At 37.1% G+C, this 25,524-nt stretch overlaps 1 protein-coding gene across 2 annotated transcripts in view; it reads left to right on the top strand.

Moving 5' to 3' along the window:
- SENP6 (SUMO specific peptidase 6) overlaps nt 1–24,223 on the top strand; it is an 84,914-nt gene extending 60,691 nt beyond the window's left edge. For both annotated transcript variants that reach the window (XM_067294095.1, XM_013952370.2), the window contains 11 exons: nt 2,399–2,625; nt 3,228–3,334; nt 3,421–3,537; nt 4,385–4,507; nt 4,758–4,850; nt 9,858–10,291; nt 13,394–13,497; nt 15,480–15,568; nt 19,591–19,659; nt 19,741–19,891; nt 23,033–24,223. In XM_067294095.1, the coding sequence (XP_067150196.1) occupies nt 2,399–2,625; nt 3,228–3,334; nt 3,421–3,537; nt 4,385–4,507; nt 4,758–4,850; nt 9,858–10,291; nt 13,394–13,497; nt 15,480–15,568; nt 19,591–19,659; nt 19,741–19,891; nt 23,033–23,242 (1,724 nt within the window). In that variant the 3' untranslated portion in view covers nt 23,243–24,223. The remainder of the gene's footprint in view (nt 1–2,398; nt 2,626–3,227; nt 3,335–3,420; nt 3,538–4,384; nt 4,508–4,757; nt 4,851–9,857; nt 10,292–13,393; nt 13,498–15,479; nt 15,569–19,590; nt 19,660–19,740; nt 19,892–23,032) is intronic.
- Nucleotides 24,224–25,524: the final 1,301 nt, after the last annotated feature.

Below are 25,524 nucleotides of genomic sequence, written 5' to 3'. Positions count from 1 at the left end.
AGAGATTCCTAACTTGGCTGGAGAAGAAATCCTTCCTTTTCCACATTCCCTCCCTCTCCCCCCCCCTTCCCTTTGGACCCCTGAAATTATGGTTCTGAGCTAGTTTTTCGCCCAACTGCTTTATTCTGTTTGATATTTATGAGTACTTTGTGATAACACATTTGCCATTTGCTTTCTAAGCAGAAGGTCTGAATCCATAGCTGTGTAAGCAGTAGCTTATAGGTGCCCAGCTCCCAAAATGGAGTCCGCAAAACCCAGTTAGATGCCTAAACTCTGTATGTATGCAGTGAATGGGGAGGATTCACACCGATTAGCCTGCCAAGTTAAGAATAACCAAGAAGAAATGATTATGTATGTGTCTGAAACTCTTCTTGTCCGGGTCCCTACAGCTCTGAGGTAGCCAGCTGGGGGATTTGGGATTTGCAGGCTGAATCCTATTTCCTGGTGTCTAAATAATCCCTCTCAGTATAGATGGGGCTTTCTCCCTTTTTCTTTTTAAGATGATGTGTATTTATATGATAGCCAATCAATCCAATTCACATTCTCCAACTTCTGGTAAAGGTGTAGGCTAAGCTGTTGGATCTAAGCCACTGTGCCGAAAGAAATACAAGATTTAAGAGGGGTAGCAAGAGTAAGCATGAGAAAGAGAGAGACAGTATTTTGTTCCCCGAATGCTCACCTTGCAAGGAGAGGTGCTGGGTCGACCATGTTACAGTCAGAAAGCCAGGGCCAGAAATCAGGGCTTCTCTCTTGTAGGTGGCGAAATCCCTTCACCCGTAAGAGGAGGTGAAGGTTTTGATTAGTGGACATTTTAAGTTCCTTTCCTTGTGCAGTTCAGTACTGCTTTAGAGAGAAAAACTGGTTGCCAGTGAACAAAGAAACAGAAATGTCTTAGGATTTCATGGCAACAGAAATCTGATGGGAGAAAAATAAATGTTTCTTCTGTGGAATTGCCATTGCGGATTTTTTGTAGTTATTATTTACTCAACAACATGTATCTAGAGTCAGTAAGAATAGTTTTGTTAGAACTTTGGGCTTCGAATGTGTGGTATGTAGTTCTGTATCTGCTCTTGAAAAACAAACCGGACTTATTTTACTTCCTAAATCTGGAAGGAGCCATCTAAAAAATGTATCTTTTTTTTTTTCCTCCAGTGTCCTTTTCAGTTAAGTTTCTAAGCAGCAGATTAGGTTTTGTATCCTACCTGCTAGCTACCACAAGTTAAGCTAGTGGGTTTTTTCAGCCTGTCACCGATTTTGAGAATCTTAATTGCTGTCTGAAAGAGTCGACATATCGGTGTTGGGGTGGTATATCCTTGTAAAAGTGATTCTTGTGGCCTGATTTAGCCAAAAGGCTGAGGGCCTCTAGGTTTATATTTTGTATTGACTTTAATTTGCACAATTTTCATAAAGCAATAATTTTCTGTAGTCTGGCCTTCCAGGAAGAGGGCAGACCATGAATGTGGCTGAATCATGGGGTCTCACAAGCTGTTTCTGATTTAATTCAGTGTGTATGTTGTCTTGATTCTTGGATCTTTCTCTCTTTCTCTCTCTCTCTCTCTTCCCCCCTCCCCTTTTCTTTTCTTCTTTTCTTCTTCTTCTTTGCCTTTGCAGTCCTATCTGTTTAAAAGTGGGAGAATACTAGGCTGGACATCTTTTTAAATAAAATACAGCATTGATGTTCAGGAGGGCTAAATAGGTTGAAAGATATTTAATAATAAAAAAAAATCAGTTGACTATGAAACCAGAAATACACTACATTTCAATTCACTGTTACTTGTATGTTTCTTGTTTAGCCTCTATCTCTTTTTTTGCTAGCCATTTTTCTGATAAACAATGAGATCATGGAAATTCATCTGCATACTTAATACAGTTCTCCTTTTCTGATATATTTACACATATGAATGTGTCTTCACTGATTTTTCCATGAAACTGCTCTAGTGTTGACCTGGGAGGAGAAGTTAGGGCATGGTATTTCCCTGTGTTGAGAGGAAATTATGCTGAATGCATGATTTCTGCAAGCGTATTAAAACAAGAATGTAGGAACTGTAATAAGAAAAAGAAAAGGTGCTGATTATGGAGTCTCAGTATGCAGAGAAGCTGTTATTTTGAAATATATTTGGACCTTGCATTCAGTGTGTCTTTTAAAAATTATTAGATGTAATATTTCATATTTCTAAGTTAAGGCAAAAGTTGACTGCACTTTTTATGCAACTCTGCATAGAAGGGATTGGTAGTTAATCCTTCAACCTGTCTGTATAAGTGTGTATTAGTGCTCTACGCATTGTCAGTAGTGTGTGTACGTGTGTTGGCCCAAGGTTTTTTGAAATCTGTAGTGTCATAGTTGAGGCATATTTTATTTTGTTTCTAAATGGATAATTTTCTCTCTGTTTTTACTTAGGTCAAGAAGAGCAGTACATCATTTTGATTTTTGAAACTGGCCTTGATCCTCATGCAAACTCAATATTTGAAAAAATTATTACTGACATTGGTATTAGAAATAATATTTCTGACTTCTTTGTGAAAATTTCCTTTGAAGAAGCCAATGGCAGACTGGTTGCATTTACAAAATGCTTGGAAGACAATTCCAAAGGAAGCCCTTCTCATAGAGAAAACAAAATAAAAAATGTAATTAAGTTTTTGTTTTAGAGCAAAGTCATTATTTTATTTGGATTACAAATATCACTACAGATAGTGTGCTGTTCACTTAAAAAAAAAAAAAGCAACAACCAAACAAAAAGACCTTTTATATAAGGTTCCCAGACTGGTGCATAGCGGTAACAGGGCTCTGGGAAGTAATCTCTAGATTAACAGTACTTTTGTAGTGTGTTTAATTTAATGTAAGGGTGTACAATTGTCCACAAGTAATGTTAGGGTTTAAAAAGAATAATGGAATGAGAAATTTGTAATATAATTAGAGAACATAATTAATTCCAGATTTCATCTACTGGTAAAATTGTAATATTTCAAAAGAGAAATTAAGTTGCTGTTGTAGCTAAATGCAGTTAATGCTTTCTTTAATCAAAACTATTTCTTAAAGAATTTGAAAGTTTTGAGGTTTTGCTAGAAATAAGTACAGACATAAGCGTAGTAAATAAGAAAGAAAAAACTTGAAGCATTTCTCAAAATCATTAGATCTTACACCTCTGGACTTCACAAAACTTTACTGCAGTTTTTTTTAATAAATTTGGACACGATATACAAATTAATACTGAGTTTATGTTTTTAAGGTTGCTTCTGAGTCCAAAATGCAGCAGCGAAATAAACAGTTACCATATTTTGATGATGATGAAGAAATTGGAGAACCACATACAGTATTTATTGGTCCCATAGAAAAGTACGATGTTATTCTTTGCCCTGTAACAATTTGGGTGGGGGGAGTTGCCATTTCATATTTATTACTGAATGTATTTTTCTTTTCAGGTTGATAGTTTATCCACCACCTCCTGCTAAAGGTGGTATTTCTGTGACCAATGAAGACCTCCATTGCCTGAATGAAGGAGAATTTTTAAATGATGTTATTATTGATTTTTATTTAAAGTAAGTTTTATTTCAAGCTAGTCTTTATTGTTCTTTCCTGTGGGTCTTGCAAATTTATTGCATTAAAACTTTATAGGTCAGTTGATAACACTTGGTCTCCAGCTATGTATGGCATTTTTGCAAGAAATTTTGGTGCATGCTCTATCCTGCTTGACAGTGACATGGTTCTTAATTGAGGGAAAATGGTTCTTTAAAATTTCTTCGCATCTGAAGAGGACTTTTAACTGTAGAAGAAAAATGGCTTTTTTCTTTAAGCTCATTTGATTTGTCCAGGATCTTTGTGTTCCCCACAGCTTCTTTTTTTTTAATTAGCATAATCTATAAATTAAACTTCTGGTGTCTCTGATTCTACAGATGTCAGAAGCATATTAAACTGTTACGTAGCTGCTGGGGTGTGTGTGTGTTTGTGTGTATGTAATTTTCAGTATATTAAAATAAATTTTGGAGATGGGAAAAAAATAGTGCATCAGGAGTTTTTAGTGATTTAGTGGCTCAGTTACAAAGATGAGTCTTATCTAGATAAGTTGCGTGTGACCAACTCATTGAAAAGATGTTTTCATGCCATGACACAAAAATAAGTACAGCTGCAGCAGAACAACTTGTTGTTTGAGCAGAATATTTAATATCTTTAAGTGCTGGCACAGGTATTGCATTAATACTTATTAGTGAAATATCTGTGTTTACTTAGCCTTGATATTGTTGTAGCTATTTCAGTTTAATAAAAGGCTATCGAAGCAATCTGATGGGGAGATACCACTGTGGGGGTCTTTTTTTACTCAGTTGGGCAATGAATGCTTTGAGCTAACACTTCTATGAATTTTTTTAATAAGCTGTTTTTACTAATTAGGTATTTGGTACTTGAAAAACTGAAAAAAGAAGATGCTGATAGAATACATGTGTTCAGTTCATTCTTCTATAAACGCCTTAATCAGAGAGAGAGAAGAAACGTTCATGAAACTTCAAACCTCTCGTAAGTCTGTTGATAAGACCATATTATCAAGAGCAAAGTGTAATGAAGGCTACAAGAACAGATGCTCACAGAGATAAAGTCCTTACGGACAATGTAATGATGCTAACAGAACTCTAGGAAACATTCAGACCTATGACATACATAGTATATGCTCAGGAAACCTTCAGAAACTGCTAATGTGAAAACATCTGGAAATGTTTTAAATGAAAATAAGCCACCCTACAAATCATGTTTGGGTTTCTTCTTGCAGACTACAACAAAAACGACATGGGCGAGTGAAAACATGGACACGTCATGTTGACATTTTTGAGAAAGATTTCATTTTTGTTCCCCTTAATGAAGCGTAAGTAACTGTACCCTTTCATCAGATTTTATATGGTAAAGGCTTAGGGTTCATAGTTCTAAAATTGAAAGTTATGTTATGGTATGACTTCAAGTTAAAATGGAAAGAATCAGCATCTCTTTCTTGTTGATAAAGTTCGCACATTTCTATTTTGTTTTTAAGTGCATTGTTATAAGAAATGTTAGGCGATACAAAGACTGAGCAAAAATAAGTTCTCATTTTCTAGGTTTTACCTCGTTCTTCTTTGGAGTTCTTTCTTCTAATCTGATTGTCTTTGATAACTTTTGGATTTAACTTTTTTAGTCCTTATTTTTTCTTCTAAAAATCTTTTTGGTATAGACAAGATTGTTCTTTAGCTGCAATAAGCATATGTCAAAAGGAAAATGCAATTGAAAATCTTTTAGTCTCTACTGCTATATATTGGAGTTTTATTCTTTTCCTTTGTAGCCTTATGTCTCGGTATTTTTCTAGGTAAGAAAGCAGACAGTTTGCATCCTAATAGTCATTAAGGATTGTTAATGGTATTTGCTTTCCTTAAGGTCAGAGCAAGTTATCAGTAATACACTTCTGCTTTCTTTCATAAAATGAATCTTAGCAGTCCTTCAGTCAATATTTTTCAGTTTTTGAAACCACTGCATTTAAACATATGCGATGAAAATATAAAAAAAGCTAAGGACAGACAGATATGAAAATGGTAACTGATTTATTGTAAGTATAACTGACTGATCTTTTGAAAATTTAAAGAACAATTTTTATTATTATTATTAAAAGTTCATCAAAGATACTTATCTAGATATTGTGGAATGGAAGGAAAATTTAAGTCTTCTCCCCCCCCCCCCCAGCAAACTGAATGCTGAGGCTGGCTGTAGAGAGACAATTATGGTCTAGGTGACTGGCTGTAGATCTTTCTTTGTTATAAAGTCTTAAGTAAATCTCTTAAGCTGTTCACAAACACTAACTTTAAATTTTGAGATAGTGTGCCCTTTGTACAGCCATGGGAAGACTGACAATCCTTAGAAGATGAAAATGATTCAAGTGTATGATATTCCTCCTCTCCACTGCAGATTTAATCCTTGCCTTTCCTCCCCAGAAAGTTTTAAGTACAAGAACCCTGAGGTGTCTGTCATTTAGTTTTTAGTTACATTTGAGCTTATTACAGCTTCCTTCCCACCTTCTTTTCCTGTGTCATTCACCCATACACATTGGTCTCTCTTTCCTAGTAATCTCTATTATACATAGGACAAATGACACTGATCATGCTGCAAATCCCAGAGAGTGTGATTTAGCAGAAGTCATTTGAAAGTGAAAAGAAATAGTTATGTGGTTTTGCAAGAGTTGGTTATGTTGCTAGTAACTTAGTAACTGAACAAGAAGGTGAAAGCTACTGTTAAGGAACTAAAGCCGTGTTTACCTTAAGAAGTAGGGTGCAGCTCAGTAGAAGTGAATCTGTAGAACAAAAACGGTTTGTACTGAAGACAAGATGTCACACTGTGTGTGTGTTGGGGATTTTACTTTGAATTAGCTTGGTCTTATTGTATAAGACTATATATAGTCACATATATAGGTATAACCACTACCTCCGTGCAGTAGTGGTTGGAACACAATAGGTGTGCTCTTGGACTGCATCTTTTGATTTAGTTTCACCTGGAAGTGATCTCATTCTCACTTTTTGGAGCTGTCCTGCACTGTGAACTGCAGCTTGGTAAGTGGTGACAATCAGATTTGCTTCAAAAGTGATCTCCCAATCCAAAATGAAGTGCTAATATAAATGTACTATAAGAGCATCGCAGAGCAAAAGAACCCAAGTGTCTGGAGATGCGATTGAGAGGGTTTTTTGACCAGCCTCTTGGCAAAGAAAGCTTAAGTGAGAGCTTAAATCTTCCACATTCTTCTTTTTAAAATGATTGCTGTTATTATTGGCAACTACTATTTTTCTTGGAAGCAGCTTGGTATTCTGTCTCCCCTCAAACACTTTCCTACCCCATCCCTCAAAACCCAGCACTCAGTTTTGAGAAACAAAAAGGTATTAACTGATTTAGGAACGAATCAGTGACTCAGCGATGAAATACACCCAGTAGGGTAGGGTAATGGGTGGAGCAGGACAGAGAGGTAGTTGGGGAGCTATTTGCGGGGATGGGGGAAGACACCAAAAACTGCAAGTGTGAAGGCTTCTAGACTTCTGTCCTGGTAACAGAACTCTTCACTGGCTAAGTATCTACTCCCTTCTTACACTGCCATGACATGGAATAGCTGGTTTTACTAGCTTACTCTATACTGTTTTTTTTTCCATGTTTTCTTGTGGTGCTTCAAATCTGGTCAAGAGCAGAGAACTGGAGTCTTCCTAACTTACCTTTTTTTAGTCTAAAAGAGGGTTTTGCTGGTTACTTTATTGCAACTATCTCTTAATTTGTTATGTAACTCCAGTCTTTACCTATAAATCCTGTTTTATTTTCACTTACTTACCTTGACTACAGTACCACTTCTCTGCTACAGAACCGGAAGTTTTTAGTTTTATTTTTGCAACAAAAATACTATTGACAAAAGAGGCAATAAATATCAGTGATGATTTTTGTTTCTTCCAGGTTTCAGTAGTTTTAACAGTAAAATGCTAACCTGCAGAATTTCTGATCTGGTTAGCAAATACAGTATAGACCCTATTTGTGTATGTTACAGCCTCAGGTAGCATTCAGTAGCTGTGTATATAATGTGTTAGGAAGTGAGTGGCTCCTGGACTTTGTCAATAAGTCTGTGAAACCTTGGTTTTGTGCCACATACAACATTTTTAATATATTTGTGGTGTTGATTTCACTGCAAATGTACATTAATTGACTCCTTAATCTGCAGTGAGTCTTTCAGATATGCAAGTCTGATGATGAAGGCTGTGCGCTGGGACTTTACGTCTGTGCTCAGCTGCAGCTTTTTCAGAACTCCCTTGTGTGACTTCTTTTGTGTCATGTCACTTCCCAGTGCTTCTGTTCCTCACTTGCAAAATGAGGATTATCACACTTTATACTGGCAAGACTGGAGATGCTGTATGAAGGGTTCAGTAGAAAATAATTTCCATGTATTTTGTGCTTAGCTGTCGAGGTATTTTGTAATTGGAGTGTTGCTTTGTAACTTCAAGGAATTAGTGAATATGCTAGGAGCACAGAATTGGTGGTGGAGATGGAGAGCCAGTTAATGCCTGCAGGGTATAGAGGACAAAATACGTGCCAGTCTGTGGCTTTTGAGAAGCAAGAGTTTCTTTGCTTCCAGTGGAAGATGTGCATCCATTGCTATTTATAAAAGGTCTCAGACAACTGGCAAATTAGTCTGCAGTTGAGAACCAATCTCAGTATTTCTTTTGCTTCTCTCCATCTTGAATTAAATAGTTTATGAAAGAAATTATTCCAGGATTTGAGAAAATTTGAGAGCTTTTCTTACATTATAGAAATGCTGCTAATGATTCTTCTTTTATGTTGTTAATATACCTGGTAACACTTCTCCTGTGCCACCTGGAACGATGTTTTCTTTCTTTTAGGGTCCAGCTACTTATTCTGGAATCTGTTTTAAGAGTACATTCTAGAAATTATTGTTTTGGAGTTGCTGGACTTAATATCTACTTCCAGAAAGCCTTTTCAGATTCTCCCATAACCACTAGTTTGGGGAATGTGGGCTAAACAGCTAGAAAGTTGTCAAACTGCAGTAACTGAAGGGGGGGGGCAGGACTAATCTAGGGGAAAATTAACTTTAAACCCAAATGGTTGATTTGACCATGACTGCACCAGTGTCCTGTGGGAATATAGTTCTTTTTGTTCGAGTCTCAAATGGAGATAGCTTGTAACGTCTAAAAGAGCAAGCTATTTTCCTTTCAGATACCGGTTAATTTGCTAGCCTATTTCTCTAACCAGTAATAAAGCGTATGTTAATAGGATACCCCATAACCCAAATTCCAGGGTTTGGCAATACTTAATGTGTTCATTTAGTAGGTGTGGTGAGTCATTCAAGACAAAATGCCATCATACTCCACATATTGTCTTCAAAGCCACTTATCTTAACAGCCATTGACTTTTGATGGACTTTAGGCTTTTTAATCATCTACTTATTCTTTTTTTTTTAATGTCAGTTAGACTTATTTTTAGCTACTGCTTTCTCTTTTTTTCTAAAACACATTAAAATGTAGCTTCATTTGCACAATACATAGCTAGACTTTGTTTTGCTAGTTGCTACAGTAAATCACAGAGCCTTCAGATAATCTCTAAATCAGGTCAGTCCTATATCCATGTGCAATGTCTCAGTCCCTGAATTTGCTGCTGCTCCATTTCTGCTTGATTGGAGACTCAGTCAGTGAAGTCTGTAGTGGCAAGAAGATAGGAGAAAACTGGGGCAAAATTTCTTTCTTACCCTGTTTTGGGTTAGGGGATATTGCTATTTTTGACCATGAAAGGGTTAGAATGTCCCTTCTGTTTTCTTGTAGTTCTTTTAAGGGTAAGCATGGCAACAGAGTGGCAGTGATAGCATTAGCTATCATGTATTACCTATCACAGGGGGTGATAGCACTCTTCCCCCTCCTCCCCTTTTTTTTCTTCACTAGTAACTAAACCGCTTTAAAATTTTGAAGTATCATACACAGTTGGAAGATCTAGTAGGCTGAAGAATATGGGCAATTCAGCTGTATCGTTAGATCTGACTAATTGTGTTGCTAGATATGGACTTCTAGAAAACTTTATGCAGCCATAAAACGTGAAAGCTACAATCCAGTTTGTGCAGTAATAAAGAATATTTTCCAAAAGAATGCTTAATTCAAAGAATTCATGTGTAAATTATGAGAAAATTGAAATAACTATTTAGACAACATCTGTTTTCAGTTAAGTGCATCATATTAGTGAAAAGCAAACAGCAATCACAATCTGTCCTTGATAATTATGGGGGAGAGGGTTTGGTTTTCTGTGGCTGCGGGTTTTGTTTTGTTTTGTTTTGTTTTTTAAACAATTGCTAGTTACTTATTAATGTATTTTTCCTTTGCAGCGCCCACTGGTTTTTGGCTGTCATCTGTTTTCCTGGTTTAGAAAAACCTAGATATGAACCAAATCCTCACTATCATGAAAATGCTGCAACACAGATAAAATCTTCCTCTTCAGATGGAGAGAGCAACACTCCATCTCCTTTGCCAAATGAGTTAGATGTACAAAACTCGCCTTCCAAGTCCGCAACAAAGAAGACATTGACCAAAAAGTATAATACAGCTTTAATTGACCCAAACACTGAAACAGAGGACAGTGAGTCTTCATGTTGTAGAAGAAGTCCCTGTAGGGGAAAAAGTGGTTTCAAAAAACTAAATCAAATAGACAGTGATGTGGAAGAACCTAAGACTGTGCAGTCAGCATGCCATAAACTTGACCATAGGGCTCCAGATGAAAATGGTATACAGGGTGAATTCACAACCGCTGGCCAATCTATTGGTATGTAATTGTAAAAATATACTTATTTTAATGAAAAATTTGGAGATTTCACAGCTCTTACTTGCTTTGCAATTGCATAAACTCCTTACTTTGAAAATTGAGTAGCGTGTGGCTTGAGTGCTCCCATTGTGACTAATGTACCATTGCATATAAAATGTTTTTAACTGTTGACATGTCTGTTGTGACATAAAGTTGGAGATAAACCATTGTTTTCCCAAATCAGATAAATTCCCCAGTCACACGACTTTCCTGAATCATTTTGTAAATATCTCTTACCTTGTACCAGTTGCGACTGGAAAGGTTAAGGAAGGAACAGCAGTTGGTGATCTTTTGTCCGTGGACATTCGTAATGTGTATGCATGGGGGAGGTGAATTCAGACTGTGTGCCCAACCTTAATTCCAGTGGCTTCTAGCATTTGAGGTTTTATTTCAGTACCGTTAACTTCTTTAGGGTGCTGATGGAAGGTTTATGAAAAGACTGAGGAAAAAGTATATGTTTTTAAATCTCTCATATGACCACTGTGTTACATTTAGAGAAGTTTTCTCCATGCAGTAGTAGCCATCTCTTCTGTAGAGGTTGATATCAGTAGTTGCAGTGATCTGGAACAGCATATGTACAAAAGCGAGCGAAGGAGCTGGCATACTTTTAAAGGCTAGTGAAGGAAAAGACTCTTGTATTCTCTCTGCTCACTGCAAGATTTGGATCCCCTTGAGTCATAGAGACTAAAACATCTGGTGATACAGAAACTTTTACTTCAGGCACTGAGCATTCGTACTAACTTAATTTGCTTTATATATTGTAAGTAATTGCATAGTTTCATAGTAAAAAGTCTGAAAAGACTATCAGTCATATGCTTTAATGTGTATACTGCAGGCCATTACGATTTTAACTCTAACATCTTAGAGGCTGTAAACTACTTCCTATTTTCTAGACTAAATTTTTTCAAGGGTAATATATACTGAGCTTGTTTTTCTGACAGCATTGTCTGTTCTCCAAGTACTTTTTTTCCTTTTAATTTATTCTTGTCTGAATTGATTTTTCAACCTAGATGTGATTGTTACTGTTTATGGTATTGCTGCTATATAGTAAGTTCTCATCAGTGTCTTGAATGCTGCTGCTGTTACTTCTCCGTAATTGAAGGGAATGTTCTTTATGAAATACATTTTTGCTAGAATTATATTTTGTTTTTTTTATCGCTGCATTTTATTGGTGGCTGGTCATTCTGTCACTAAAACACTTGGACTGTTGCTCAGCCGTTGCAGGTGCTCTTTGGTTAATGCAGATGTTCTTATTGGTCGCAGTCCCATTTCACAGACATGTAAGAATGAGACTCAATTTGAGATTGACACTCAAAATATATTTAGACATCCAAATTTAGATATGCTAGGTGCCTAAACTCCCATTCCTGTCAGATGGATGATGGGGATCTAGCACTTGGCTATCCTGCCTGTACTTCAGTTCTTTCTCCAGAAGGGCATGAATCTTAACTCTGCCAAACCTGGTGTGTATGTGCTGAATATCTTAGGATATTTCAAAGTGCCTCTCTTTAACAATATAGTCGGTGAAGCCTAGACAGCTCTTCTGCTCACTCTAAAGTAGTCACATTGTAGCTGTTCGTTGAGTAGCTCTCTCCTCTGCCTATGGTTTCCACTTAATATTGTGAGACCCTAGACGTCTCCTGCACATGGGAACCTAAACATAGATGTTTTGATCTCAGGCCACATCCAGGCCTCTCACTTGTAAATCAGTACCAGTTGATACCTAAATAACATTGAAGAGGTCATCCAAAGTACTTTTTTTTTATTATTATTACTTAACTAATTACATTTTTACTGCTCAGTGCTGAAAAGTCATTCAGTTCTTGTATGATACTGTGATTCTTCTCAGTACCAGTTTTTATCTTCTAGGACTGTGTCATCGATAAGCCACATTAGTATATGGCCTACTTTTTGTGCTGAGGTCTTTTTAAAAATACCAAGTAAGATTAATTCCCAAGTTTGTCCCTATGGAACTCCACTAGTAACCTCTTTCCAAACTATTCCTTCAATTTTGAATGCAGCTCTTCAGTTTTTTACTTTAGTTCATTGCCCCATTTACTGTTCTTGTTGAAATCTTGGTTTTCTTTAATACGTAATAGTTCCTCCTCCTTTATCTTTGTGATGGTTTAGATACCTCCCTTTTCTAGGAAAAGTTTTCTTATAAAAATACCAGGTTTTGCTGGCATGAGTTATTCAGTTTTCATTTATTTCCACATGGTTCAGTACTTTTTCTTTCAAAATCTGTTCTGAAGTCTTGTATAGTGCTATAGTAAGAGCAGTGAGCCTGTAGCTGTCTGTATCTGCTTCCTTCACAGGTATAGCTGTAACATTGTTCTTTTTTCATTTGATGCTGTTTCCCATGTGACTAAATTTGTAAAGGGGTAAGGAATGAATTTACAAAGCAGAATTCTGCTAGTGACATAAACTTACACATACTCTTTTTTTACGTAGCCAACACTGTAGTTTCACAAACATTTCTAAGCTACTGCTCCCAAAAGAGCTTATCCTACTTTCTACCCTCCCTAGCAGCATGTTCCCTTTTGTTTTTACCAGCATAAGTCTTCACGTAACTTCAGAGCAAATCTGATCAAAAAACTCTTTCAAGATAAAAATAATAAGCTTTTGGCTGCCTTCCTCAGTCTGGTTCACTGTGTGTGAATGCATTTGATAGTACAGGGAAGGAACCGCTTGGGGATGGGAATAAGCAGTTAAATTGGGGACAGGATGGGACTACCTCTTCTGGTAGCAGTACCGGTTTGTACTGTTGTAAAGTTCTTGTGGAACTACAGTGGTAACTTCATGATGGGTTTTAGTCTATTTTTTTATATTTTCATTTATTTATTTATTTATTTTAAGCTTTTCTCAGAGTAAAGAACAATTTGTGCTGTGATACTTAGAAACTTCACTTTAGGCTTGTATGCATGAATCAAATAATGCTTGTCAGCTGTATCACAGTTATTGTGAACAACCCTTAGCAAACTTGAGGTATTTAAAATTAGTTTGTTCTTCAATGATGGTATAGTATTTGGTGTTTAAATATACTACTGTCTATGATTGATACAGATGGCTTGCACAAAATCAGACTAAATTATAGTGAAGACTCAGCTGATGGCAGTAAACCAAATGAAGACGAGCTTATAGATTTTTCTGAAGACCAAGATAACCAGGTAAAATCATAAATTTTATTTGGGAAACGGAAACTGTTACTTTATGTTCAGAATAGACAGTTTAAAAGCTGTGTATAGGTTGCAAGTATGCATTGCATAAAGCTAGTTTACCTTTAGCAGTGTAAGATCCAGAGCACTGGTTACTTAGGAAAGTTTGCAATTTAGCTGAAAAGAGAGAATTGTACATTCTTTCATTGAACTGTTTAGTAGGAAACTGCTGTACTGATTTTGCATTTAACTTTGAGTCTTTCGCATGGTGACAACATTATACAATGATTTTAGCAAAACTCTTAAAAACAAAACAAAACAAGAAAGTCAACAATTTTCTGTCTCTCATCTCCCCCCACCAGAAATTTAGATTTTTGAGTTGTGGAAGGTCTCTGATCATTCAAGTGTCCTTTATTGACTCACTACTTGGGTACAAGGGTATTATTCCCTCGTTCTGTTGCCTCTACAACGTAAGCTCAATGTGAACAAGTTAGAAGTTCAACAGTTACTCTTCTTAATGGGCCTTCCTGTTCCTGTTCCAGGTGTATGACTCCAAGTTGTCTGAAATAAAGGATCGGAGGCTGTCAGATATACAGGCTAGGAATTACCTATTTTTCACCTTTGAGTTCAGAACAAACAATTATTTTCCAAAGCCTGCAGCTATTTATAATGGCTTCCAATTTGTATGTGTGTGCACACACACAAAACCTTCAGTTTATGTTGAAACCTAACTGTGCTTTCAAACAGACTCAACCCACCTCTCTTGTCATGTTACATGACAACGTTCTTTGATTCTTCCCTATTTTGTAGCAGTTCCTCGAGTTCCCTGGAGATGGAGAATGATGAGTAGGGTGTTTCCAAGCTGGAGTATGTGGCATGAAGGCAGTGAAGAAAGCACGTGGTCAGCACATGTTCCTTGAGAGGAGGAAAAGATGCTGACTTTCCTGGTAGCGGTGCAGCTTAGAATTCAGCTAAGTTTGAAGCTGTCACTGATATCTTCTACAACACACAAATAGAGTATAGAAATGGTAGACTGTGACAGGCTGAATACACTTTCACATCTGCCAAAAATTGAGTTGAGGCTGCAATAGAAACAGGAGTATTAGGAACAAAGCAATGTTTTCTAATACAGATAAATCTTGATGGCATAACGTGAGGATTTCAGTCACAGGACCCTGCATGTTAATGAAGTGTACATAATTATCACCAAAAATTTTCCAAATCATGTTGATGTGGGGGTTACTGTTGTTTTTGGAAAGCATCTCTTTCCTTGCAACACGATGGTTTGTGGTATTAGTAGTGAACTCAGTAGTACTCTTTTAAAGGTAAGAAAGGTAAGAAGATCATTGGGGTGCTTTTAAATATAAGAACTTCGTGTTTATAAAACTTCCATATCCTTCATAGCAATCAATATTGAAATCAAAAGGTTAAAGAATATTTCCAGGCTTGTGGCATGTCAGTTTGTGTAGCATCACATCAGGTTGCTTTTTGATTTCCCTTGCTCAGAGAACCAAGTTGGGACAACTTTTGGTGTGATTCTGGAGCAAGGGTCAAGTACTTCTGAGTTCATTGCAGATTTTTCTCTCCGTGCATCTAGGAGATCAACATACATGAAATCACCAAACAAGTTTCTAGTAATCATTAACAAGGAAAAATATTTAAAATTTGGATTAAAACCTGCATTGGAGATGCACCTATTTGGGACAGCAGTGCTTTGAATATGTTGGTTGTAGGTTTTTTTCTATTTTCAGTGGTTAATAGTACAGTTCACTTTGTGTCTTTCTAGCATGGATTTGAGAAGCAATGTGAGACTGAAAGTTGGTAATGCAAATTTTACAAAGAGTGAATGGATTTAGGAGAAAGTTAGCACTGCTTTATTACATTTGATGTTATTTGTTTTAAGTAAAAAAGGTAAGTATAGGAGTAGTTTCTTTTGCATCTATTTGAAAAACAATATTAGCTTCTAAATACCCATAAACATGTTGCTTTTGTAGGAAGACAGCAGCGATGATGGTGGACTTGCAGATGATAACTGTAATTCAGAAATGGGACAATGGCACCTAAAGCCTACTATCTGCAAGCAGTAAGTATTACAAGAATTAAAATAGACTTCAAACTTAGAAGCTAATGAAATTAAAAAGGCAATAATTATGGGAAATGGTATACTTCATTCTAAATACGTTTTAAACAGCATGTTACTAGTATTTGAGGGAAACTTCTATACTTTGTAATATAGTCAACTTCAGTGAACAGAGAATTTAGTGAATAAAGCTACAAGCAAAATGATAGCTGTTTGATTTCTGTTAAGCCTGTGTGCTGCTTCAAGTTGTGAAGATAACTTCTTCAAATAAAGCTGTTCTTTGACATCTTGCTGTTAGATTCATACAACAGGAAAGTGCAGAAGAATGTTTAAATGTATCCCTATATATTAAAAAGCAGAGTAATTATTTAAATTTAAAATGTACTTAAATTAATAATTTATATTCTCACACTTTAATTTGTTTATCCATTCTAATATTTCCTTCTTCATGAATATATTCCTTACTAGAAGGGTAATTGCATTTACAATATATTATTATGGTGTAGGATAAAATGATATATTTATATGTGCTGTGAAATGTGTATTTATTATCCACAATATATTTGCATACAGGGGCAAAATCCCATCTGTGTTATGAATTTTAAAAATATGTTGTCGTGCTATGAACTTCTTAATTCAATTAAGTTGTCCCATGCTGCTGATGGATTATCTATGTATAATACTTTCCTGCATTGCTTGTATAAATAATAACTTTCTTTTATCAGAAGTTAAAATAAGTACAAGTAAAACCTAAAAATATTAATGTGATTGTATGCCTAGACCTCAAAAGTTTCACACGTGTAGATTAATTTGAAAGTACAAACTAACCTGTGGATAGATACATGCAAATATTTAATATCTCTATTTACTAGTTTGCAGTCATAAAATAATGTAGTTTTGAAAATACTGTTTTCTTAAAGGAACAGAATTAACTTGAAACTTAGCTGATTAGCTGATACTACTTTGTTTATTTTTAAAAAGCCTGCCCTTTAACTTCCCTGTCAGTTTAGTGATTTGACAATCATGTTTTATTTTTAAGTGTACTCTTTCCCTTTATAAATGGTGAAAATCCCACAGAAAAGACAAACTGATGAAAATGAACCTTATGTTTAAATATTAAAATGAAACATTCGTATCATCTTCGGTGGAATTACACATAGTTTAAAATTATTTGATGCAATTTAATTTTGGCATAGGAAAGTATTTTGCTTCCTCCACAGGTAGGGTTTCACCTAGGAGAAGCAATGTAATTTACTTCATACACAGTTCTTCCAAATATAAAGTAACACCCTGGAGAAAATGAAGCAAATACTATATCACAGATGGGCTTAATGTGTTGTGATAGTCACTGTACACTTGCTCTGTCACTTGAGGGCAGAGAACTTGTAGTTTTCCTGGTATCTGCAGAGGACATGCTTTTGCTCTGCCCTTCCTCATACACTGAATGTGGTTCTGTAAGGTAGAGCATGATTCACTTCATTTATTTTCAGCAATCTGATGGAATCAAGTATGTTGCCAGTCTTTAAATCAAGTAGAGCAATATTTTTACCTCTGGGCCCTCTTTAAACCCTATACTAAAAAATTTTCCAAACTCTACTCTGGTGTAGTGAGATGACATGCTGGTCACTGTGTTAAATTTCTAAACCAAGCTGTGGGAATGAATCAGAAGAGTAGGGGTAACCATTTCTGGTTCCCTACTCCTTGTTCTTCTGACCATTTTGAGACCTTTTGCCCCTGTAGCTGTTATTAGGGATCTCAGGTTACAGAGTCTGGTTCTTCAGCTGGAGCTTTGATTCACCTAGAGTCATCAGTGTCAGAGCTGCTGAGAGTAAAGTCTAACTCGGTTACTCTCCTGATACTAATAGATTTCTTAAGCTCACGTCAGTTGGTTTCAGCAGTTATGTTCTGTGGGTTGTGTGCACCCTGCTCAGTGGCTAGGGTCTCGGAGTATTAGAGACATTTAATGGCTTTGCTCCAGGGTCCACTTGAAGCTTTAGAAGCACTAACAGAGAAATCTATCTGTTCCAGAATTCCTGTTTCCTGTCCCACTATATTCAGAAAGTTGAGCAAAAGTAACAGATGGCTAGGAGAGCTGGAGCATTTGCACTATGAACATCCCACCTGGTCATCAGGTTGACTTAGAGAAAAGCAATCCAATTCATTTCAGAGATTGGTGTCCGGTAGATAGTTTGGGTACAAAAGCTTTGTCCTTGAGGTTTGTCCCTTGAGTTCTGCACAGGAAGCTGTGGATATCTACTTCTGAGTATGAGATCCCAAATAATACTAGCTCTTTTGAATGGAACAAAACACATGATTCAGTGGATTCTAAGATGAGTCCATTTCAACACTAGCCAACTTTGTGGACTTTTGCAGGTAGCACAAGGTGCAGTAGGTACAGATTCAAAGACCTTCAAAAATCTTTCAGGTTTCATGAAGAACACAGATCTTCAGTCTAAGGTCTCCACCTTTATGATGCTGTCCTTTTTACCCTAGGACCTCCAAGGTCCTTTACCTGTGGAAACTGTAAGATGATTTAGTATTCTCTAGATATCTACTCATTTATACCGCAGAAGAAATCACTGGGGATCACTGTATCCAGGTCAAGAGTGAGAGCCCCAAAGTTGTGCCTGCGTTCTCAGCTTAGGCATCCTTAGTGGACTGGTGACATCAGAGGCCCATCGTGTAACAGCAATTCCTCAACTAAGCCATCGACTTTCTGTCAATGTTCCTGAAAGTGCCTCTGCAAACTACAGTTCATCTGCTTATATTTTACCTCCTGCTTCTTCTGTACTATTACTTTCCTTCCTTTAAGAGGTCATACTACTTCCATTTAGTGTACTTTGGTTTTAGTATCAAAGCCAGAGACCCTCTGGTTAACTTTAACTTGATTAACTTTATCATTACAGTCTCTCTACTGTTCTGTGATCCTCCCACCCTTTAACACAGGCTGCCTCTGGCAGGTGGTAGTCACTCTTTTACTGGAGGCTGTAGGGCTGCTTTCTCTACACCACAGAGAATGGTACTTCCCAAACTAGAGAGCCATCAAACTTGGACATGAGAAAGGTGGACTGTAACAGTAGTTAGAGTTCAGAGTAGTAACTTGAACCACTTTATCTCAGTTATTCTAGAAGGGGACTAGCTCATGACTGAACTACAAAATTCTTTCTATAAAGAACATCCTTGTCTGAATGTGTGTGTCTTATTGTTAGAAAATAGAAAGCAGAGCTCTATGAGAAGTAAACTGCATCCTATCTATCCCCCAAAACTATTCTTGCATCTGATACTGAGATTCTGAACTGTGGTATGAATTGGCACTGATATATAAATCCAACTGTTGTGTATAAGACAGCTGATATGATTGGATGTTATGTTTACAGCTACTGCAAATATGACATGCTCTAGATATGAGTGATAAGATGTAAAAATCTACAGTGTACGGGTGAGTGTTCAGGTAGACTTGGTTTTCTAGAAAATGGTTATGGATACATTATTTTTCTAAACTCTTTCAAACAACGTTCAGGTGAGTTTTATGGGTAACTATAAAGTAGACAGCTTTCAGATACAGCTTTCAGGTGGGGTCACTTCTATAGACATACACACCTAGTGTCTTTTTTGGTGCTGTAAAATGTCCCATCTGGCCTCCAGCTGCTCCTCCAGAAGGGTATTTGTAGGTTCTGTATCTTTCCAGTCTCATGGAGGTGACCTAGATATCTTGTGCCTCTAAAATAGCACTAGATGCCCAAGGGCTTTTTAGGCAACTAGATCTCACCTGTAACAAATGCTTTCAATCTGACACTAAAATATCTTCAAATTTTCTGTACCTAGTGAATGGTTAAGTCTAAAGATAACTAACTTTGCATTTAGATATCCTAGTTACGGGATTATAGTAGTGTTGGCAAAACTATGTAGTATTGATCTAGTTTTGTTCAAGATCTCACCACAACCAATTTCATAGCTAGCTGTGTAACTTCATTTTCCAAACTGCTGTAAAATACAGTGTACTTAAAAATTGTGTTCTCTCATAGGCCTTGCATTTTGCTTATGGACTCACTGAGAGGCCCTTCCCGGTCAAATGTTGTGAAAACACTAAGGGAGTAAGTTTTGTATCTCTAACTTTTTCGAAATTATGCAAGGAAAAAAAAAACAGTTTTAATTTTCATGGTCTTTCATCATAGGTACTTAGAGGTGGAATGGGAAGTCAGGAAAGGCAATAAAAGAAGCTTTTCCAAAGATGTCATGAAAGGTTCCAATCCCAAAGTGCCACAACAAAATAACTTTAGTGATTGTGGAGTGTACATATTGCAGTATGTGGAGAGTTTTTTTGAGGTATGTATTTTTTATGTCATTATTTGTTTTGTATCCTGCGGCAATCAAATATGAGCTAATAAAATCATTAAAATGGTAAAAACCTCTTTACTGTAGGTGTTATTGCTATTTATATATTTTTTAAATTAATTTATGCATTAACATACATAATAATGAATACTTTCTGGGGGGGGGGAAAGACTAATTATCATTTTTAGTTGCACATATGTACCACAATACAGAAACTGGAAGTCATGGAATTTTCTGACAAAATGTTGAGGAAAAAATACTTAAAGTCTTCCTTTGCTGTCTTACGGTTCATACCCTTCAAAAATTATCCAGTTATAAACGCAAATTTGAACTCTGTTTTTTAAAAATCTAAACCAAAGATGTGGTACAAAAAGCTTGTTCTTTTTCCCCTTTCTGTTTAGGAAATGTGACTTTAAATAAAATCAGTAGTATGATACAGCTGTTTTAGACTTTTTCAGTTGCATTAAAATGTGTAAGATGAATCGTCCATTAATGCAGTAACTGAATCATTACAGCTAAAGGCCAAATTCTGACTCCATTGAAGAAAATGGTAAAACTCTTTTATTACAGTCTTGGCCTTCAAGTTAAAGCTGATGTTCACTTTTACAAGTGGAGGGACCCTCAGGCCTGGATTGGGAGGAGAAGAGATGAAGTGAGAGGTTGCCTGTGTGGGACATTAATTCTATTTACAGTCCATACCATTTTAGGGCACTGGTCCTAAACTCTTTTGTAACTTACTTGTTGCTGAGAAAGCTGGTGATTTTTTCTCCCTTCCATCCCCCTTGTTTTACATGTACTTCATATGATAGCAGCAGGACTGTAGCAGAGTGTACTCATGCAGAACGAAGCTCAGACCTGTAAATATCCTTCTGCCTCACTGCTGAGTCCCTCCGTGAGAGCTTAAACTCTCTTTCAGTGCTTCTGGTTTTGTAGATGGGGGTATATATGGGGCAACCAAATTCTGGTAGTTTTTACTCCCTTCCTTCTTGTGAACTAATTGCTGAATTTTGACAGGCTGAATCTCTTGTCCTGTCTGGTCTGGCAGGATGTAGAAGCTTTGTCAGCCAGGGAACAGGGGTGGCTCTCAAATCACAGGGTGTTCTCCAAAGTAGCATTAGCGGAAAAGTAAAAGGTGTGCTAGCCGCACAGTGCTTGAATATCTTGCACTTGCTGAGCTAATGATTTCAGTTGCAAATGTATTTGAAAAATTACACAAATCTCATTAACTCATTAATTTCAGCTGCTCTAGAAATGGAATTGGGGAGTGCGTGGCTGTTGTGTTAAATTTGATGTTTGTGGTTAATTCATGCACCTCTTTTTCTTTATTCCAAGGATTTATTTCAAATAACTTTTTTTAATAATAAGCATTAAAATCCTGACGTGTGTATTTTCCTAGAAGCAAGACTCATTTGACGAGGTGTCTAGAGTAGTTAGGAACACAAACGTCTGCTCTCACAGCGAGTAGTTTTCCGCTCCTTCCTCAACACAGTGGCTGTTCAGCACTGCCGCGTTCAGCCCGTCAGGGACACCTCGGTGACCTGCCCAGTGTGTCGCCCCTAGTTTTCCCTTCAGCTTTTTGGAAAATAAAGCAAAAAGATTGGGGGGGGAGGGGGGGGGTTAGCGGTGCTCGGTGGAGCCGGCAGAGGGCGCCGCGGTGCTGCGGCGCCGCGGGGGGAGCCGGCGGCGGCGGGGGGGCGGCGGGGGGAGCCCCCCGCCCCCCCCCCCCCCCCAAATGTTGGCTTTGCAAACGAAACCCGTGGCTGGCGGTCATGAAAGACCGTAGAGCAGAAGGTGGGGTTTGGTGATTGAATGGCTAATGTCTGTTCGGGATGAAAGATGGTACAAAGCAAGGAGGAAGCTCTTCCCTCACGGGCCCCCCACATTGCACCTGTATGTAACGGGGTAGGGCTGGAGGGGCCGGGGCAGCGGGCGAGGGTAGGAGGCAGCAGAATATTTGTACAGCTGGCTTCTGACCTATTTCTTCACTTTTTTCCCCAAACTGAACCAAAAAAAAAAGCCCTAGTTAAGAATGTGTCCAAATTTCATTTGAAATTTCTTTCTATTTTCAGTATCTACACTAATGAGTTTTCATTAATGTGCTTATTCCTTTGTCTGGCCTATTTCAAAACTGAAGGTGTAGAGAACCTGATCAGCTTCTGTCCATGGCTATCTGCATCTTCATGGTCATTTTCCTGAAGTCTACTACAGCTAGTATTTAGTGGCTTCATTAGCAAAGTCTGTTAAACATAGTTTTTTATTGCCCTGTTATCTATTTAATGTTCTCTTTGGATGTGGAGCTGCATTGTTACTAGTGCAATGGGTAGGCATTGGCATGCTCCTGGAAAGAAGGCAACCTGGTTTTAGCAAGTAGTGTTGCTAGTGTTAGCTCAATGGATGAATGTAATTCACTCTTCCTCATGTAAGCTGGAATACGCATAAAATAGAATTTATCTGAGAGAAAACACTATTTCACACACTGGTTATTTAGTTCGGGTGAAACTGCTGTACGATGTTATGGAAACTTGAAGTGCCATACATATGTTTCATAATAATCATTCTGTTAATTTTTTTGGATGAGTGAGTTCTAGCAAGAAATCAGAATGCAAGTATAAAAAGGGCTGGCAACGTCCAGAGGCTTTTCTTTGACCCTGCTTTTTGGGTGAAATGTAAAACTGAATTTCATAGGTAGTTGTGGTCCTAAAGGTATTTATAAGAGGAGGAATATATAACCACAGATTCCTAATCAGATCTGGATTTTGATGCAAGTCACCTTCAAGAAAATGTTGCTTTACCATTACAACAATTTTCTTTCATTTTAAAATAATTTCTATCACATACTTGTGCAGCCAAATGTTTTATCCAAAAGATGTAGCAAACTGAGTAGGTTATTTGGGCACTCTTGTAACCAGAACTGTGACCTGGATGAAAGGTATTGTATAACATACTGTGGCTTGATTTATTTGACCTTAATTGTACATGTACAGGACACCTCTAGTTGTGGAAGCTGTAGAAATTTCATTTCAGGCTGACTAAATGAGGGGGAGGAGTATAATTTTTCCTGCCACTGAAGTTCTCTCCAGTCGTTCAAGTTACAGCTCCTTACTGTACTATCCGAATGAACTTTCTTTTCAGAATCCCATTCTGAGTTTTGAGCTACCAATGAACTTAACAGACTGGTTTCCACGCCCAAGAATGAAAACCAAAAGAGAAGAAATACGAAAAATAATCCTGAAACTGCAGGAACAGCAGAACAAAGAAAAGAAGGGACAGAAGGATCCAAATTCAACAGAAAGATCTTTGCAGGAAGGAACAGAACAACTTATCAACAGCAGCTCAGACTGAATGTTGTATCTGTTGCATGTTAGCTCCACAATCAAAATTGAAATACACGTTTTGTCTGCCCAGACTAAAGAATTGGCATATTCTCTGCTCAAAGTTACTTGGGAATGTTTAATGCCTGTATAAATGTGTGTCATAAAATTAATTAATTCCCACAAAGATGTGTATTAAGTAAGTAAGTAAGTCTGTACATATGTTAATGAGGCCAACTTTTTCAGCATTTGTAATTACTTTTTTTTTTCCACTTGTTAGGGAGCTTTTGTTATGTATTTCTGTTAATAGAACTAAAATAGCAACTTCTAAACATAAAGCAAATAAAGAAAATATTTATAGGATAAAATGGTTAACTTTTTCTTTTTCAGTAAAATTGTAATGTTACAGGCTTAAGTAACACATAGGGAATGATTTGGTAGAAAGATGATTCATATTTTGACCCTATTTAGTTGCCCTTTACAAGATTATTCTGCTTGTGCTACAAACAATAATATGGGTAAGTGTCTCAATGTACCAAGGCCTCAGAGAGGGTGATTCCCATCCTTGCAGTATCTAAGTGTAGGCAGTATAATAGTTAATAGGACTGCTTCAGATTTGGGATTTTAAAAGATGTGCATTGCAATTAAAATTCCACACTTGCTTTAGTGGGACAGGCTAGGGAAAGGGGGAGAATGCTCTTTGACCAGAGATTACTACTCAAGCAGTATTATAAAAGTGGTTTCAATGAAGTGATCTTGAGTGATACTATTAAATCATATTTTGTGGATCCCAATTGTTGTACAGGTGTATTTTGAGACTTTCTTCATTATAAAATTGTATTTTGGTAAGTGTACTTGGAATAGCAGATTGCCCACATTACATTTTCTATGTTACAATTCTGAATGTTACATTCATATGTGCTTTATCTAAGTAATGAACATTTAAAAAAAAAAGTGTATGATTACTATTTTTTGTAATATCCACGCCAAAAAAACAAAATATCAGTGTTCATTGCTTGCTTGTTTGTTCTTGGCTTTAGGTAGCATCAGACTAATGTTTGGGATTTGTTTGGATGTTTCCAGTATATTTTGATTTTAAAACAATCTAAAATTCCATTGTTGTTTATAGTGCAAACAAAGCCTTTTATCCTTGTTAAAAAGGCTTTGGTATTCAAATGAGGAAAATACGAAATGGTTCTTGCAAGGATATATATATATATCCAGTCTTACACTAATATAGATATCTTTTAAGGGAACCAGCAACTGTCTCTTCCCAGAAACAAATCTGTCAGGGGAAGAGAGGGACCTTCTGTCCCTCCTTGCAGATACTGTTTTCTCTCCTGATTGTTTTACTGGGAATGTAATTTGTCATTCCCTTCTCCCTAAGAGAAGAAGCAGAGAATTCATTAGCTGAACTCTGTCCTCCTGAGATCTGTCTTTACACACACACATACACACACACACACACGATCAAGTCTAGCCCAGTACTTTGGGTTCTCCGTGAGGTTTTCATTCCCACTAAACCCTGAAAACGTGGCTGCTAATGACATTACTGCCAGGGCATTCCTGCACAGGTGGCTATCTCTGTGAAACCCTCTGTTTAAAAATGGGTTCACCAAGGCAGAGTGATTGCACATAGAGCAATACACCGTGGGCTGCTGATCTTTTGCACAGATAACCCATGGGATTTAGGGGAGTTGTTCATTCCCTCATCTCTTTCTTCTTGCATAGATCCTGGGCCCCATGGGGAAAACGTAAGCACCACACATACATGTTAGGGAAGACTCCTACACAGAGGTTTCTTGTTGAAAATATGTTTGGGCAATCTTTTGGATTACAAATTAAATATGTAATGCACATACCTCTGAGTTGTTTTCTCCATCAAATTTATCCATCATTCTTGCCATTGTTGGGGAAATTTTGTGGTAAAATAGTTTCAGATCATTTCCCTGCAGTGTCTTGTATCTGGTTTTAGTGCAACTGGCATACTAGAATAGTAGTATTTATACAAATGCAAGGAAATCAACGATGGCTTATGGAGAAGGAAGGAAATACATGTCTTGGGAATGCAAGACAATTGCAAACAGAATGTATTCCTTCTCACTCTAGTCTTTCCCCATGATGTGTTCTAATTACATGGAATATACCCACATTTGATCAACATAACAGTTTTCCTTTTCCTAACATTTGTGATGCAGGTTCATAATTTGATGGTGTAGAACTATTTGGTTCTCTTGCTAGGAATGGCCTGGTGCTTCATCCTCTTCCTTCCTCTTTCCTGTCCTCCCCTTCTTCCTCCCTCCCCCTTTTTCA

The sequence above is a fragment of the Apteryx mantelli genome, chromosome 3 (genome assembly GCF_036417845.1).
Source record: "Apteryx mantelli isolate bAptMan1 chromosome 3, bAptMan1.hap1, whole genome shotgun sequence".
Taxonomy (NCBI): Eukaryota; Metazoa; Chordata; class Aves; order Apterygiformes; family Apterygidae; genus Apteryx; species Apteryx mantelli.
This window is presented reverse-complemented; position numbering and strand designations above follow the sequence as displayed.